At 40.4% G+C, this 17,110-nt stretch overlaps 1 protein-coding gene across 2 annotated transcripts; it reads right to left on the bottom strand.

The window, feature by feature from the left end:
- Positions 1–773: 773 nt before the first annotated feature.
- Positions 774–16,042, bottom strand: LOC146460006 (uncharacterized). Of its 2 annotated transcripts, none has more exons than XM_085088593.1 (10): positions 15,760–16,042; positions 10,443–10,744; positions 9,932–10,142; positions 9,194–9,211; positions 8,926–8,970; positions 7,508–7,816; positions 5,634–5,987; positions 4,337–4,503; positions 3,254–3,362; positions 774–2,145 (listed from the first exon to the last, which is right to left on the bottom strand). In XM_085088593.1, exons 1-10 carry the CDS (start codon positions 15,839–15,841, stop codon positions 1,883–1,885), a joined length of 1,860 nt encoding a protein of 619 aa, XP_084944719.1. In that variant the 5' UTR covers positions 15,842–16,042; the 3' UTR covers positions 774–1,882. The 2 variants fall into 2 exon arrangements, with proteins under 2 accessions (XP_084944719.1, XP_084944720.1); XM_085088594.1 differs by lacking the exon at positions 15,760–16,042 and adding an exon at positions 13,278–13,415.
- Positions 16,043–17,110: the final 1,068 nt, after the last annotated feature.

Raw genomic sequence — 17,110 nt, 5'->3', positions numbered from 1 at the left:
TTAGGGATGGGTCAGTCAGTTTTATGCCAAAAGGAGGGGGTGGGCCATGTGATTTTTTATCTACCACATTTCCAAATGCTCCGGCCCACCCCACCCTATACTTTTTGACCAGTCCCTAAGGTCTGGCTACAATTACTGAAAATTGGTTTGACTGACACTGTCAGCGTCAGCAAAATAATGTCTTCTTCCATCTCCCACCGGCAAGGCAATCTTGTTGGGAACTTTTAATAATAACCACTCCCCGAAAAACAACCCACAACAACAACAAACCAAGAAGACCAGTATTGAGGAGAATACTTGGGAAATAGAACACGACTAAAGTACGCCGACAAACGCGGTCCAGAAAGACTAAAACGATTCCAAACGAAGCACTGGTTACTGTGTCTAGCTATATTTGGTATAGGTGGTTTGCTACCACCTGTTGGATGACAAAACAAAAGGTTCTGTCATCCAACATGGCTGCCACACCATTGTCTTCTGGATCTCTAGGGATTGGTTGCAAACCACCCATTAAGACAGCCAATCCACGACCCTCATGAAGCTTCTTAACGAGCAATATTTTCAATCAGTTCTATTCTTCATCAATAATTTCTTCCGTAAAAAGAACAGCCCAACATTATTACCTCGCCCTACTTGTCAACGAAACTGTATTTTTGTTTTGTTTTGCTAAGCTTGTAAACTTGTCGAAGGTTAAAGGTCCAAATAATGGTCCAGTTTTGTTAACAACAACCCTTCTAGTGCGAGGCTGGGATGAGAATACATTGCAACTTGGCCAAATTCCCATTGGATATTTGGATTTCCCGAAACCAGTGGGAAGAACGGCCATTACATCTTTTCCGAGAGAGCGCTTCTACTGCTAGCTTCTGTTCCTCTTTTAGAACTAAGCCGCTGAGTTGATCGCTTAAATTTACGAACACATCGCTGCTATTCTCTCTCACCGAAGCCACTTTCCTAGTGATCTGAAGTGTTGACATCAAACGTGCGAAGAAGTTAATTACATCAAACTTGTCTGACAGAAGCTACTGTTTATAGGGCAATCGAAATTTTCCGTTGCTGGAGCGACGGGAAATTCGAACGCGTTTGTTACAGTTAGCAGCGCAGTCCCTTTCTTTTCCTTCTCTCCCCCAGTCTCTTTTCGTTTATTTCTCCTCGCTCCAGTCTCGCTGCGCTATGAACACACCATCTCGACTGACCAGAAAGGGACTGCTTGAAGTCTAGAATACATAATACTTTCGTCCCAATTTTATGGAACTATTTGTATTTGCGTTGTCGTTTCAACTCCAAAAAAATTTTACAAGGCGGTTTTTTCTTACCAAAGTTTTATTTACTCAGTCTACTGCAAAATTTTAAGAATATTCTGGAAAAAAAAAATGTAAGGAGACAAGATAACAGTCTACAGGACTATCGAATCCTAGTGAAACGACGGACAAAAACTGTTGTATGTACACTAGGGCAAACCCGTACGATTCTTCTATTGCAGCAGTAGTCGGGAGAACGAGAGAGAGAAACAGAGAGAGAGAGAGGGAGAGGACTTTTCGTCTTTCTGTTTTTCACCTCTCCCCCTTCAGCTACGCCTGCGATGCAGGTTAGACCCATCCCGTTTTGATCTGCTTTGCAAAAACTCTCTAAATAAATTTTACTTACATGGCATGATACATAAACTCAGAAAAATATTAAGCGTGCAGTTTGGTCACTAACCGTTACTAGCAGGATTTATACCTTATATGTGCCTTGTTTCCTGAATTGTGATCACAAGCTGTACATAAAACATTCTTTCCATCTAGTCAATCAAGCCACCACGCCGCTTTTTGCTAACAATTCGAATATGTACACGTTCGTAAGACTACGAAACACTAAAAGTTTTCATGGAAATTGTATCGTATCAGTGAAAGTCCCCTTTAGGTTCGCACTTGAGACGTTTAAATAAATAAGAATAGTGGTTGACCGACTTGTACCGAATCCATCCCTCATTTGGCGCGTCTTGTTGGTAGTATACAGCTGTGCAGTTTTGGTTGACAGCAAATATAATCGGACCACATACTTGTTTCTGGTTGGCTATGCCTTTGACTGGAGCAGACAACTTGAGTGATCCACCATAAGCACAGCGATCCAAGTTTAAGTAATAATGGATCTTTCCAGGTACGACTACAAGGTTAACAAACACTTAGGTTACGAGGTAAGTTTCGAAAGAATCTGTGTTGCTACGTCCGTGGGGAACGAAAATTTGGTTTTATAAACTGTGTTGGTGAGCTTATTTGGCCATAAATGTAGCCAGACTATAAAGAGATTTGAGAGCTGGCCTTTTGAGTATTAACCCTTCGTAAGAGCGAATCCGATTAGTTCTGACGAGGGGCTAACGCTCTTTATGGTGGCCAAATTACCTTATAAACTCATTTGATAAAACCAATTATTAAAAAATGGATCATTGTATAATGCAATTCCAGGGATTTGATTGGCTTAGCGGCCATGGTATATGAGCTATTATACCATGCCCGAGAATACGGATCATTAAAATGGTCTTCTGGTTGTTCTTGCTAAGCGAAACCAGCCATAACTTACAATATTTCTTGATTGTTTTTAATAAAACAATTATTCCACTCGCGTTTGTTGGATATGAGATGATTATAGCCAACTCGGCGCTTCGCGCCTCGTTGGCTATCTATCATCTCATATCCAACGCGCGCTCGTGTAATAATTGTTAAATATTCATTAGCAAACACTTAGTTTAAGGCTGTCCACATGGATAGTGTTTTTCAAAAAAGGTATTGTACATGCATTTTCATTTGCTTTCGCTTTCTACGCGTAATCGATTAAAAATGACCGAACACTTTCTAGTGGCATCTATCGATTTATTTACGTCATCATCCTCCGCGGGTTTTATTGTCTTTTATCGTCAACACGTGAAAGACAAATCTCCGGTTTTAAATATGTTTTCCTTGGAGAACGTGTTTTAAAATCTCCCTGTGATCTACCAGGGCATCTATAGTCATGTGACACTGTCCCATAAGTCATTATTGAACAGCACACTTGACAAAACATGGTATTGGAAGTTGTGTCTTTCAAACTTTTGGAATACAAGAAAAAAAGATCATTGCTTGAAGTTTTCAGTGAGCCTTTTCGACGAAACCTTTCCAAATATGTTGATTTTGTAGCTTCTTAGCTATTGACATTTTATAACATCTGTAACCTTTTTAGTTATAGTTATGAACAAAAAATAACCTCTGACAAACAAAAACTGAAGAGTGTTACTTACACGTATGGTTCGGCAAAGTGTAATTTAAAGGTTCAACCTCGTCCAAAGAGGGCGACACTTTTTGTTTCAGTTTTTCCCACGTAAATTCAACTCCATGGGTAACGCAACGCTGCAATGGCAAAGAAGGACAGAATTATCATAATGTTTACTTGGAGCATTCCAGCTTGTTTAAAGTTTCTAAGGAACAGACTACATCAAACAACAGTTCAGAAATATTCATTTCAAAGGTCAGACTGTTTTTACGAAAAATACGCTTGCCATACCGTCTACACGCCCTCCCAAACACACCTGGAGAAACCTGGATTTTTCCTACCAGAGCAGACCAGGTAATCTCAATTTGTCACCTTTGGACGTCTGTTATTTATAAAATTTAACTGTTTGTTAAAACCGTTACGGACAACATAATAAAAAGCACCACAAAAAGTGTATTCGTAAAGACATAGGGACGTCTTCTCGCAGGATGTGGAAAGAACTGCTCAGTAGCGTACACATGGGTGATCAAATTTTGACATTTCATATTACGGATTTAGAATCACATTCCTTCATTCTTTACTCCTGAAAGAGAGAAGCACCTTGGATGCAAATGCAATGTACCTCTGCCCCATTTTCTAAACATTCTAGGCCCTGTTGTGAAGGAGAGAGGGCTGTCCATCTTGTTTGCGAAAAAGTAACTTAGCTAAATGTACAGGCTCGAATATCCGGGGTGCATGCTACGGGCAAAGATGTTTTTGTGGGGGGGGGGGGGGGTGGGGTGGGTGGGTGGGTGGGGGTGGTAAAGGGTAGACAGAGGTTGGCGTAAATCACCGTGTGTTCAGGCCATGTAGTTCATTGCACTTTTGAGTATTGAGTGTGTGGATGAAATCCACATTGAAATAAAAACTATTGAGAAGCACATTTGTACTGGTAATTGTGCTGTGCAATGTTTTTGACTAGGAAGAAATGTTTTGCGGCCGACTCATCTCGTGGGCAGAAAATAAACCCTTAGCCAAGTAAACACATCGATGGACACCAGTGTATGAGGTCATCTCAATTTCTTCATTTATTTTTCGATATACATATTTTTTAAATTTCAAACAAATTTACCTGTGCTGTGTCACCTAAGGGAATGAATGCAAAAGTAGCTCTGCCATCCAGTGATCCCTGTCGACATAGCGCGTATCTGATGAAGCTTCCTGGGTACAGGATTTCGATTACAAAAAAGATGGCCAGACCAATCACAATAGTGAGGGCAGTCAACGATATGCACATCACTGCAAAGGAAAGCAATAACACATGGTTTGATATCCAGTTCAGTTTCAGCCGCTAAATGTCTGTCGTTGGACGTATGCCTTCCCCATTGACCTCCACTGGACCATGTTTGGCGCGACACGGTGCCAGTGCTTTAGGAAACTATCTAAGTCGTCCGTTCATTTGATACCCAAAAACTAAAAATCCATATATACGTGAATGAAGGCATGAAAGACTCAACGAAAGATTTAGCAAGCGAACGAACGAAAAATTGAATGGGTGCATTCATGATTGCAAAAATGCGCTAATGCATACATACAGGTCCACTTGTGGTGGCAATATTCCGTGTACATTTACACAAGTGAAGGGAAATCTCTGCCGTTTAAAACGGGCTTATTCCAGCAAACACACATTTTAGAAACCACAAGGCTTACACTACTCACTCCTTGCCATCAAGAAAACAATTATATGTAATATGCAGGAAATGTTTTAATAACAATTAAGTTTTCTCTAACATTTTTCCTATGGACTATCAGTCCTGTCGAAGTATAATGTATGGGAAAATTTGAAAAGCCACTAGATCAATTGGATACTTTCTTACACAGCTACATCCTTCATATTTGTAAGTAAATCTTTTGTTTATAAATCTTGAAGCATTTGCTTTCCATTTGCTAGACCTGGCGGGCCATACTGGCCAGTCTGTAAATCAAATGCGTCATTTTGAAGGGATGGTGATGCAAAATCTTGAAAATGGTAGCACTTTTTTGAAGAAATTAAAATGACTAGGATAAAACTTGTTCTTAAATTTGGTACATTCCGTTTACGAGCTGACCGATGTGGCCGGCCAGTTCTGACAATTGGAAAGCGCCGTAAAGTTCGCGAAGGAAGTATTTGATGCTGGATTCCTTGACACTTGACTGATCTGATATCCAAAAAGTGAGCGGTCTTCGAGCTATTTGGCTGGCACCGAAGGTACTCGTCCTGAGCAAGTTCTTGAAGAGAGTTGACTCAGCATGTTTTTAAACGATGTAATCCGCACACAAAATCTAACAGTCTACACAACAACACCCATACAAAACAAAGTAACAAAAACGAAAGTAAAATTCCCTCCACTGAAGCAAAAATGCAAAACAAACTAAACAGTAACACTTACTTCTTCTGAATTTCTTCCTCTCTCTTCGGAGCTTTACAGCAAGAGCCATCTCGAAATGATCGTACATGTTTTCTATTTCCGACGCTATTTGTTTATCGTTTACTCCGAGGACTATACACACAAAACACTGCACCATATTGACGTCATCCAGCTTCGAAGCTTTCTTTTCCTCCATAGCCATGCCCAATAACATGCTGGTCCTGCCCATGACCACGCTGGGGGGCAGGTGGGATTCTGGGATGGCTGTACCGGGATTGTCGAGGTCGACGGTAGCGTAGACTCGTTCGCCAGCGCGGACAGTACCCATGCACTTAACGTTGATTACTCCGATTACACAAACAACATCCGTGGCATCTGAAACGCAAATAAAGGTTTACAGAAGAGTGTAAAGGCTTTATTAGATACGAATTTGTTGAAAACTGTGAGCCCTAGTCACAGGCAGCCAAAAGTTTCCTGCATGCTGAAAGTTTAATAAAATTCCGAGGAATACTCCCAATAATGGACTATACGGGGAGGCTACGCCCGAAAGAACTGGTATCTTTTTCAGTCTTTCAGGCTGTCAGTCTAGCCCTGCCCATATAAGCTGCGGTACCGCAAGTGATGTGATTCATAGCGATTGTCGCGACCCAACGAGCAGAGTCTAAAAGGGCCTTTCAAAACATCTCGAACGGACCAACCGAAAAGACATACACTTTTTTCTTCTGTAGCTAGGTATGTTAAAAGGGCCCCGTTTTCTAGAAGGTATATGAAAGGGTTACCTTTTCTGTCAAAAATGGTATCTAAAAAGGTAAGGGTGTGCACCACGGGGCGGGAACTTCCCTGTATAATACTTTCTTGGGGTACCCCCTCCCCACGGGATAAAATATCTAAAATTATTAGTCTTTCGCTTGTTTATCTTGCTTACTTGTTATTTTGGGTTAAACTTCGCTTTCCGAGTAGAACTAAACGTCCTTTCTAATTTGCGCTTCCAGCCAATAATTTGCTCATTTGCAGCTACCTCTGTTTCTTAAAATGAGCATTTACTTTGAAACACCAGAGCCATTTCTTTCCAAAAGTTCCTCTCGTGTGAGTGGCACACAAGGTACAAGCGGCCAACACGGCCATAGCTTAACCCGGTTTATGAATGAAGCAACTAGGAGTATTGCTAGAAGATAGGATGGGTTACCCCAGCAGTATGCCGCTGCTACCCATCTATACACCTGAGTTAGGAGAGACAATGTGGAGCAAAGTTTCTTGTCTCAGGAAAAACACAATGGGGTCTGACGTCCAACGCGGTAACCATGGCAACCCCGGAGTCGTTCTAAAAGTTTTCCCTTCCCCTTTTAAAACGCACCTTACAACTTGCGTCTGTTTTGGTAAACGTTTTAAGGACCACCGCTATAACTTGTGATAGTGAACTTAAAGGGAACTTTCGCTATTAAGGCATATTGAGGTTAAATTGTTCTGAACAATGTCTAAATTCCAAATTCTATTTGAAAAATTGGAAACAACGTAACAAGTTTGCAAAAATTTACACGTCACTATCGCCGATTTTCGCTTATAAATTTCCCCTGTGCCGCCTAATTTGGATTATAATTTAAGTTTTTTATAACTTCTTTCGGTCCGTTATCATGATAATAAACTAAACAGTTAACGAAGCACGTTCAACAGGAACAAAAGTGCAATAAAAAGTTTATGGTCGCCTAATTTATCCTGGCTCATGAGGCACAGTCCTTAACAAAACCACGATTTAGCTTACATTAAATGAATAAAATCTTTCACTGAAACAGTAATCAAATCCAAGGAAACGGGTCTCAGTTTGAGATACCAGGGGATTCGATAGCCTACGTTTGAGAGTAAGAAAAATGAGCGAATGAATAATGTACAAAACAAACCATTTTCGTCCATAGGAGGCGTGGCCTCCAGGTAGGCCGATCGGCTGATAACACCTGCCATGAAAGCGTTCTTCCCGTTCTTGTTATCCAGAAGCTGAATGCTCGTCGTCCCGTTGTCATCTTTGAAAAACCCGACCACATCTCCTTCTTCAAAATCATCGTACACATTGGGATCTTTAAGTTTAAAGTGATATCCAATGTCGGCCTTTTTATTAGCTGCGCTTGAAACCACGAACGAAAGATGTTCGATGTGAGCTCGTTTGGCTTCCAGGTGTTCGATCACACGAAGCTGTTGGAATTCAGCAGATCCTAGGAACGACAGATAACAACATGGCTACTTCTAAAATCAAAATTAAAACTGACGTGTTTGCAAACAGATTTATATTTTTTTGCAATGAACATGGGGACGAAAGTTTGGTTGGATAGATCCTGACCATACGAAATGGTATGTACAAAACAAATAACGAAAATTGAAGAAGCAACTGTGGCAACTTATGGCAAAATTGCTCTAAATTACAATGGAAAAACAACTCCGAAAAACATCTTGCTAACCTAAAAAATAAGTATAAGCAAGAAGAGAAAACAACAAGATATGAAGGAACCTATCTACATTTATATGTTCTTTTCTCTTCTTGCTTATACTTATATTTTAACTGAGCAAGATTTTTTCGGAGTTGTTTTTCTATTGTACTTCTTTCATTTGTCGGCGGGTAAAGGTTGCTCTCAATTACTTCTCCAATTTTCAATTCTCATTACGCCCACATTTAAAACCACGCCCTCGTTTAAAACCATAACGTCAGCAATACCAGTGTGATTCTCTGGATACGTGACCTGCAAAGCACACGTAGTGGTGAAAATCTTTCTGGCTGCGAGCAGGTAAAGCCGGAGAATCCGGTTCTCGTATGCCGCCGGTATACCTTTAATACCATCTCCAGTAGTGCATTCACTCCCTAAGAATTTTGGGTGGTCACCGAATTGGAAAAAAACGAAAAACATTTGGGACATTTGGGGCTTGGTGAAACTCAAAGTCCACTCTCCCCACTGAAGTAAACAATAATTCAGTTTGAGAACAAAATTCCGACTCAATTCACATGCGAAGGTGAATTTAAATGAAGTTCGTTCTTCGTCAGATCCCCTGGAAAGGTGTTTCAGGCAATCTAAGAGGAAGCTGTGTCGCATGCCGGAGAACTAGGCTTGCAACAGACCAACCTACAGTACACATCAGGGGCGATGTAGCAGCTCTCATAAGATCTCACGTGACTGGCTTGCAACCCTTCTAGAGAACAATAGAACAAATAACAGAACAATAAACCCAACCCTAAAAACAACAGCAGCTGCTGCATAGTTAAAACAATTGCAAGCTTACGAGGGCTGCTACACTACTGCACATGAGCACTGAATGTCAATAACCAACCTACCCATGAAGCTGACGGAGCTATCTGGACTTGGGTTACCGGAGGAATCTAATAACATAAAGAAAAATTAAATACGTGAAACAAGTAAAAGTAAGTTAAAGCTTGATTACTTGTAAGAGGAGAATCGGTTATAAAATAGAACTTGTTTGACTGTAGAGATAACGAATGGGAAACTGTTGAAGCAACACATTTCACTTCATAAATGCTGAATTGATCGACAGGTTTCAGTTTATTTTACACAAACGAGAGAAATATGACGCCCGGTACTAACCTTCATCCTCCTCACTGGCTGTTGAAAGAAATAGTAAAAAAATCTTTTAAAATTTAGCAACAAAAAGCAGACAGCAACAGTCGCAAGTACTAAAAAGCTCCCAACAAATTTGACGTAATAGATTAGGATCAATTTGCTTTCCGGTTTGCCACACTATTTGAAAAGTAATTGTGGTGTCTAATGCATGGGGGGGGGGGGGGGGGGGTTGGCGAGCAGCGTACTTTATGGTAATAGTAATGACGACTGAACTGGCTAAAGTGGTGTTATACTTTTACAAGAGTGACTAGAATGGGGTTAATCTTTCAATATGGCTGCCTCATTGGAAAGTTAAGTCTTCTGTGTCAATTCACTTTATGCATCTACCTTGTCAAACCGGTTTACAAGGTACTGAGATGCATAAACACAAAATGACTAAACTGGGATTACGTAATTTAAATTAATTTGTTGTGAAGAATAATGGGGTAGGGACTCTGAAGCCGGCGGTATCTACTCAGCAAAAACTGACTCCAGTCCCCCTCCCCTTCCCACCCTCTCACCCTATTATCGGGTGTAGCGTGAATGAGTCCGGGAAGTCTAAATCCCGTCGCCCACGAAGGTGTCATATTGGCACATAATGCTTTACTTTGGCTAATACTTGAAAGAATTTCTTATACCGTATACCTTGTTTCGGTGGCAAAGCCCGAAGAAAATAGTTACCATCCCTTATAAACAACAAACCTCTCAATCTAGTGTACTCACCAGAATGCTTTCTCTTCTTGTTTCTGGGCCTGCTCCTCATCAAAAAAGGTTTGCTGTAAAACTTCTGAGTCTCTTCTTCCACTCCGTTGAAAAACGACAGCTCGACTAACAGCTGAAAGAGATTCCTCTTGTCCATTTCCACTTTGGCTAGCTCGTACAAAGGAGCAACGGGGCCATTATAAACGGAGTCCAAGTTTACTGAGAAAAAGTACTGCAATAACAAATAGAGTCAAGAGGGTTGGTTCAGTCTAAAAATCTGTGGTGCTGCGTCGGTGGGGAGTACAAACGAATGCTCGGTTTTATCGACAGAGTTGATAGGTAATTACCTTATGAACTCTGTTGATAAAACCAGACATTAGATATATGTATTAGTTCTGAGAACAATAAATTGCCATATTTAGTTGGGGAGCATGAGTCGACGTGAAGTCGCCAATTCTTTGTTTCTATCGGTACCAAATGTGGAAGGCATTTAGATAATGATAAGGATTAAAGTAAGGAAATATAAACAGACCTTATCAATATTGTGCTGTCCATGTATGACTTGAAGTTGCACGGGTCCATTCCTGTCTTTGTGAAGGTCGGCGGCCTCTGACTCTCGGAATACCCACACTTTTATCCCCAAGATTTGCCCCACCGGAGATCGCGCTTCCATCTGCACTGTCCCATCACATACACGCTGTTTTGCTACCCCTCCACTTCGGGATTGCACTTTGTCAAACACTGTTTTGGTCTCCAAGGTTAGGAATCGCACGTCTGCTCCCCCCTGAAAATCATCGCTTTCGGCGGCTCCGAACTGGAACGCTGGCAAAGAATCTACATCAGGAGGGGAAGAATACAAAAGTATTCTTACAATAACTGTCAAAATTTCCGCGCGCTGATTGGCTCGTAACTATTGTTTATAAGAGTACAGATAATAAAAAGACGTCATATGTAACGCGCGCGCTTTCTCAACGGAAAATAAAGCCAATTCTAGCTACTTGTACTTTTTCCGTGTTGTTAATTGTTAAATCTACGGTAGTTTTCTAATGGTCTATACTCTTATCGACCATAAATGACGCCATAAAATGTCCAAAATGTGGCAGTGAAACCACTCGCCTGTGGCTCGCGGATCCGCTTGAGTTTTGAACATTTTATGACGTCATTTTACGGTCCATTTAACAATTAGACGGCGAGCTTGAGGTTTCTATCGGCTGATAACTATCACAGGCGATAGAAACCGAGAGCGAGCCGTCTAATTGTTTTAGCATACCTCAGTGATCGATCTATGAAGCAAAAAAATCTTTTTATTTCATAAATTTTGATATATTTGTGCAATGATGCATGCTAAATCGCGTGCGCTCTGACAAACTGCCGTCTATCGATCGATAGACGGCACCTGTGTAGCCAATCAGATTGCGCGTTACGCGATAGTCGGTCACTGAGGTATGGTAAAAGGGTATAGACCACAATCTCGTTCCCAGGGTCCTTTCTTCCTCCCTCGAGAAAGGATCCTGGATGCGGTTGGTCACATGGCACCCAAAATCTGGGTCCTTGACAAAATTTAACGCTTGGAAGGGGTAGTAAAGTACACAGTCGTCACTTTCTAAGATAGACCGGACAACTCGGCTCAGTGTGAAGTAGGTAACAACAAGCGGTTTTATAACCAGGCATGTCCACACCAGACACGCACTTTCGACCTGGAATAAGTTCACGTTTATCCCGATGCACGGCGCTCTCCTTCCATTCTCGAGGGAGGAAGAGAGAGGACCCTGGGAACTAGGTTGTATAGACCATGAAAAACAACCTTCAATTTGCAATCTGATTGGTCCACTATTTCGGAGCATTCAGCATTAACCACCTCCTAGAAGGTGAATAATACCCTTGCTCATGTTTCTGTCGCACAAATCACAAAAATTCACGAAGAAGATACTCCTAAAACACAAAAGACACCACTATCTTTTACCTGAAAGATCTTACTCACTGTTTTCCGAGGTAAATCGGCCATTTTGCTATCGGTTGTCAAGTATAACGAACTAAAAGCATCGTTACAAGATTTGACGATTAGCTAAGATTGACTTTATCTTTATTGTACAATTTTACAGGAAAATTAAACTTAAAACTTGTCTTAACCACTGTTAAGTACGAGATTAAAATAGCTAAATTCAATTAATACCTGAGAAAGTTTTGCTTGAGGAACACGAGGCGGGTGAGCTCGAAGAAGACTGAGGAAATGTTGGCAATCACAACTGAGTGGTCATAAAACAAACTTGCTGAATGCCTGTTTCACTTGGTATCATTGAAACTACCACTTGTAAATTAACGGTCAGTCAAGTATTGATTTAAGGGTAATTTCTGTTGAAAACGTCCAGTAAAGAGTCTTGTTTTCTATACATAATCAAACCGAAAAACTGTTGTGTACCGGGCGCAAATAAACACAGCGGCGGCTCTCAAAACGGCAACCTACAGTGAAACGAATTCCTCGGTAAATCGAACGATATTTTCCATCCCGGTCCTTTAATATGTATGGATCAGAACCACGATATAACGAACACTCGATACAACGAACTAATTTCCCTTGTCCTTTGGCACTTCGTTAAACCGAGGTTCCACTGTAGGTTTGTTTACTCTGAGAGTCGTTAAAAACGTCTTCTTCTTCTTCTTCCTCCTCCTCCTGTTTATTTTTGAGTGATCATACGTTCAGCAAGGTGAAGAGTTTTGTGGCTATTCAACGCCACAAAACGAAAGGTAAGTTTTCCAAGTTTGTAAACGTGGAAATTTGCATAAACTGAAATAGGTCTGATGCAAATTCACTCGTGCGTCAGCCGAAAGATCCACGTTTCGGTTTTTCAGTTTCTTTAACATTTTTGTGTTGATGTGATGGAAGATTGCTTAGCGCAAAGCAGTTTTAATAGTGACTGGTATATCTTGGACTATTGGAGAACTGATTAATACAGAATCCTAAACTGATGCGACTTGTTCCGCTCTTTATATAGTGAGGAGAAATCCAGAAATGGCTGTTAACACAGGAGACTGGGAAAACTCCTGTGGGACATTGATGCGTCAATTCACAATGCGATTTTTACGCCTAGACCTAGAAAACGGCGCGGCCTGTCATCGATCATCGATTTGAACGATTGGATACTCGTTTTCTTTTCCCATTTCCTAGGATCTTTCGTGACCATGCACGCCAATTTAAAAAATCAGCTAGAACTGAATATCTGTTGGGGTGCATCCTACACTTAAAATATTGTTTTTTTTTTCGTCCGAAAATGTTTCGGGGTTGACATGATTAGGTGTGGCGAATCCTTTACGCCACGTGGAGTGTGACCAGTCACATTAGTAAAATATAAACAGGATCTAACAATACCTAGCTCAGTTAGCCTCTGGTACCCTGAATTTCTTGAAGCCATTAATTATCCGGAGAAAAAAAACACAGAGTAAATTACATAGAACACCACACCGTTATATACTCCATGACTGATGTTCCAAAAAAATGAAATTGAAATTGTTTTACTTCCTCGCTAATACACGGTAAACAAGGTCAAACAAAGTAGGCACGGCATCCCAACCGCGGGAATATCGTTTATTGCGTCAAATTTGTTGCCTTTTTTAGCCTGTTATTGATAATAAATTCATTTTTCCGGGGTTTACATTACAGTAGGCTTGGCAACACTAAAACGTTGATCTTTGTGTAATATCGCAGGCCCGTTCGTATCCACTAAAAATTCAAAGCTCGTCACATGAGGACTGTATTTAGAACGTATTGACGTCAGTGGTTCGAAAGTACTGTTTGCGGGTCAACAAACCAAAAATCCCGGAAACGGAGAGCGTTATATTTAGATATGACACTATCGGCATTTCTTTTTTACCTCATTTTTGAACAATATGCTGTTATCGGAGATGTGTAAATTTCACGTTAAAATGTAGAGTGATAAAGAAAGAGACAAAAAAATAAATAAATAAATAAAATAAAGAAAGAAAGAAAACAAAACAAAAACAATCTGCGGAGGAACGCAATTGAAAACGGCAAGTTTCGAAACTCGACAGCTGTCACTCAGGGTCAAAGCTTGGCATTCGGCCGAAATATATGACCGTACGTTCAGACCTTCAATTTTAATCGGCAGTAAACAATATTTTTCATTTAATTTCATCACAATGACTCTTATGGAAATGCATCCAAAAAACCAATTAAACTAGTGCCAAAAATCGTTTTCTATCAAAGATCGATTATGAGCTTCTTTGTATTGAGCAAGCAATACCACAAAACCTCGAACCGCACTAATCCAATATACTACTGACGTCTTGACACGGATCATAAAATCTCAGATATTGAGTACTGGCTTAGTACAACATGCTCGATTACACGTTTCCACAAAATTGTTTTCACCCCCTTGCCCCCTCCCCCTATTCTCGATGCCTTAGCCTGTCTGAATAAACAGAAAGCCTTTCCTTTTGTCTCGACGTTTTGTACTGCTTTGATACAAACCTTGGACACGCTTTTCGTGGCATCGGAAATCATGCTTTACCGAACTGTAAAATGGTCTTAAGTCTTACAATGTAACCTCTGATCTCCTAGGCCAACGGCTCGTTTCGGCGAACATCTATTTGGAAGTTTGGAAGGCGTTGAACACCGCAGAATTTCGGATTGAAACCGTGATGAAAATTTTCCTTGTTCTGAAATGTCACCTAAGATGAGAAGCTAATTCCTTTTGTTTGGAGGGACAAGAACGCCATTAACAGTACGAAATGGGACATTTAGAGACATCTACAGTCATTTGTAAATTACTGTCTATAAGTGTACCAAGGTATACTGGTTTGGAACGATCTGCAGCCCGGAGAGGCCGTTAACACGGAATCCTTTTCTCATTTTCTAACTGTCGTACTGAGCTCTTCCATTGCCCGGCAATTACCTTGACTAAAGATAAAGATTTAAATGAACTCTGGGCTACTGAGAAATAACTCCAGCTGCCGGATTTCAAATAAAAGTCCGGCATCCTTTCCGCTCGGCCACGCTGCCTCTTATTTGGTGGGCTTAAAAATTTCTGCTACTATAATATTCAGCTAAGGTATCCGAACAGGGCATACTGTCCGCTAAACCCTGTACTAATATTCCTTTTCAAGGATCCTAAATCAATTTGCATAAATGTTTTCGTTGAGTGAGCCCAAATAGCAGCTTTTGCTTATCCAGGGTCATCATGAAAATAACAACAAAGATTTACAAAAGAAAAAGTCCCTTTCTTCAGTGATACAACGGAAGAAAAGCTTACTTGTTTTTTCGACGTTTAATTCTTCCAGAAGTCGTGTTGGTAATATCACTTCCGGAAGGAAACAAATCTCGTCAAAATTTTTGGCCGGCGGCCGGAGGAACAATATTTTCAAATTCTTCAGTCTTATAAATAACCCTTCGCATCTGACGATTCACTCAGGCTTAAATCGTTTTAAACATCAAATTTAACAACATTCTCGATGAATAAACAAGTCCAATCCATCGGGCGGTACTTCATTTACAAGTAGGAATAATAAAACACGATTTACATACTGGAAATGTACAAGACGTCACGTATACCTTACGTCGTTTGCTGGCTTTTTAATCGACATACATTTCCTTATAGTTACACATATCTGTTAAGAAATCAGAACGGAGTTTACACCAAAATATACCTGTGGAAACCCCATTAGCGCACGATATTGAAACTGATCGAAGTGACACTGATCGAAGTGTGCACATTCTAATTCTTGCTTCCGTACGCAACCAAAACATTGCCAGCTTATATTATTGAAGAACGAGTAAATGACAAACCTTTACCTTTCTAACCTTTCTAAACCGTTAGTAACTGAAGCATTCTTACCGTAAGGATCATCTGAACTGTCTGTGCTTGATAGAAGAGGCTGTCTAAGCTCTGTTATGTTCTGTCTACCTAAGTCAGCCATCGTTGTTTCCGTCAACGCTTTGTTCCTCTCTTCAGCAACAGGTTGTAGCAAGCATCTGTTTAAATAGCACAAGGATCACTAGTCCGAATGGTACAAGTCGAATGGGTGTCTTTTAGCCTTTACTGTGAGCGTTTTGTTGCTCACTTTCAGAATTCGCCTCGATCAACGTCTTCGCTTGACTGAAACGCAAGGGAGTGGGGACGGGGCTTTCCCATCCGTATGGGGTCATTCAAGTTCCTGTTTGGTGTCAACCTTAAATCAACCAATCGTGACAACTCTGCTGTCACGCTCTCCATTTTCCCTAAATTCTGTCACGCTCTTGTTCAACTCAGTTCTAATTTAGAAAGATATCGAAAATAAAATAGGTCTTTCAGTTTTAATAATTCGCTGTTGGTACAGAGTTTAGTATGGGACGCCATGTTGGTGCCCCGTCTGATGGGCACCAACATGGCGGCCGGAAACCAGCAAAAACATCTGGAGTTTACCTTGGCTATTTCAAAGCCTTTCTTCTCTCTGCTGAACTTTCACACATTGACATTAACGCTTCTATTACATGTTAGCTGATCAGACCTAGACTTTACTTTATCAGACCTAAAAAAAACGCGAGGCGAATCGATGTTTTCATGTACGTGACATGTTTAGAGCAGCAATCCTTCTGTCACGCACTGCGCAAAAATCGAAAATTCAAACTGCTCTATTTTCAAAACAAAGAAAGCTATCCTGCTGAAAACAAGCAAGCCGATGGAAATTTAGATTTTCTTATATGTGATGAAGATAAAAAGCCAAAATTGTGTTTAGTTATGAATTTCAGTTTCTTATGACGTCATGTGAAAACCAAGAATAGGAATGAATTTATTTTAAATTGAAAACAAATTTCAACAGTTTTCGATCAAACTGAGCAAACAATGCAATAGGCCTTATCACGGTTTTCGACGCCATTTTGATGAGTAGGCAAACGCGTCTTGAAATAACAGTGTTTGTATGGAAATCCGATGTCAAATAATTTTCATGAAACATCGCTGCTGAAAAATTCATGAATTGAAAACTTTTGGCACTAGGAAAAGGATTGACAAAAAAAAAAAAAAAAAAAAAAAAAAAAAAAAAAAAAATGGAGGGATGTAGCTGTGCCAGAAAGCGTTCAGTCGTGTTTTGACCTTTCCATACATTTCCCTGTATTTTTTTTTTTCACGCGAACTATTTTTAGTAGTAGTTCATGGCTGGTTCGTTATACAGACAAATGTATGGACTATGGAAATGTCAAAACGCAAC

Source organism: Pavona decussata, unplaced genomic scaffold (assembly GCF_977016875.1).
Source record: "Pavona decussata unplaced genomic scaffold, jaPavDecu1.1 SCAFFOLD_215, whole genome shotgun sequence".
In the NCBI taxonomy this organism is placed as follows: Eukaryota; Metazoa; Cnidaria; class Anthozoa; order Scleractinia; family Agariciidae; genus Pavona; species Pavona decussata.
This window is presented reverse-complemented; position numbering and strand designations above follow the sequence as displayed.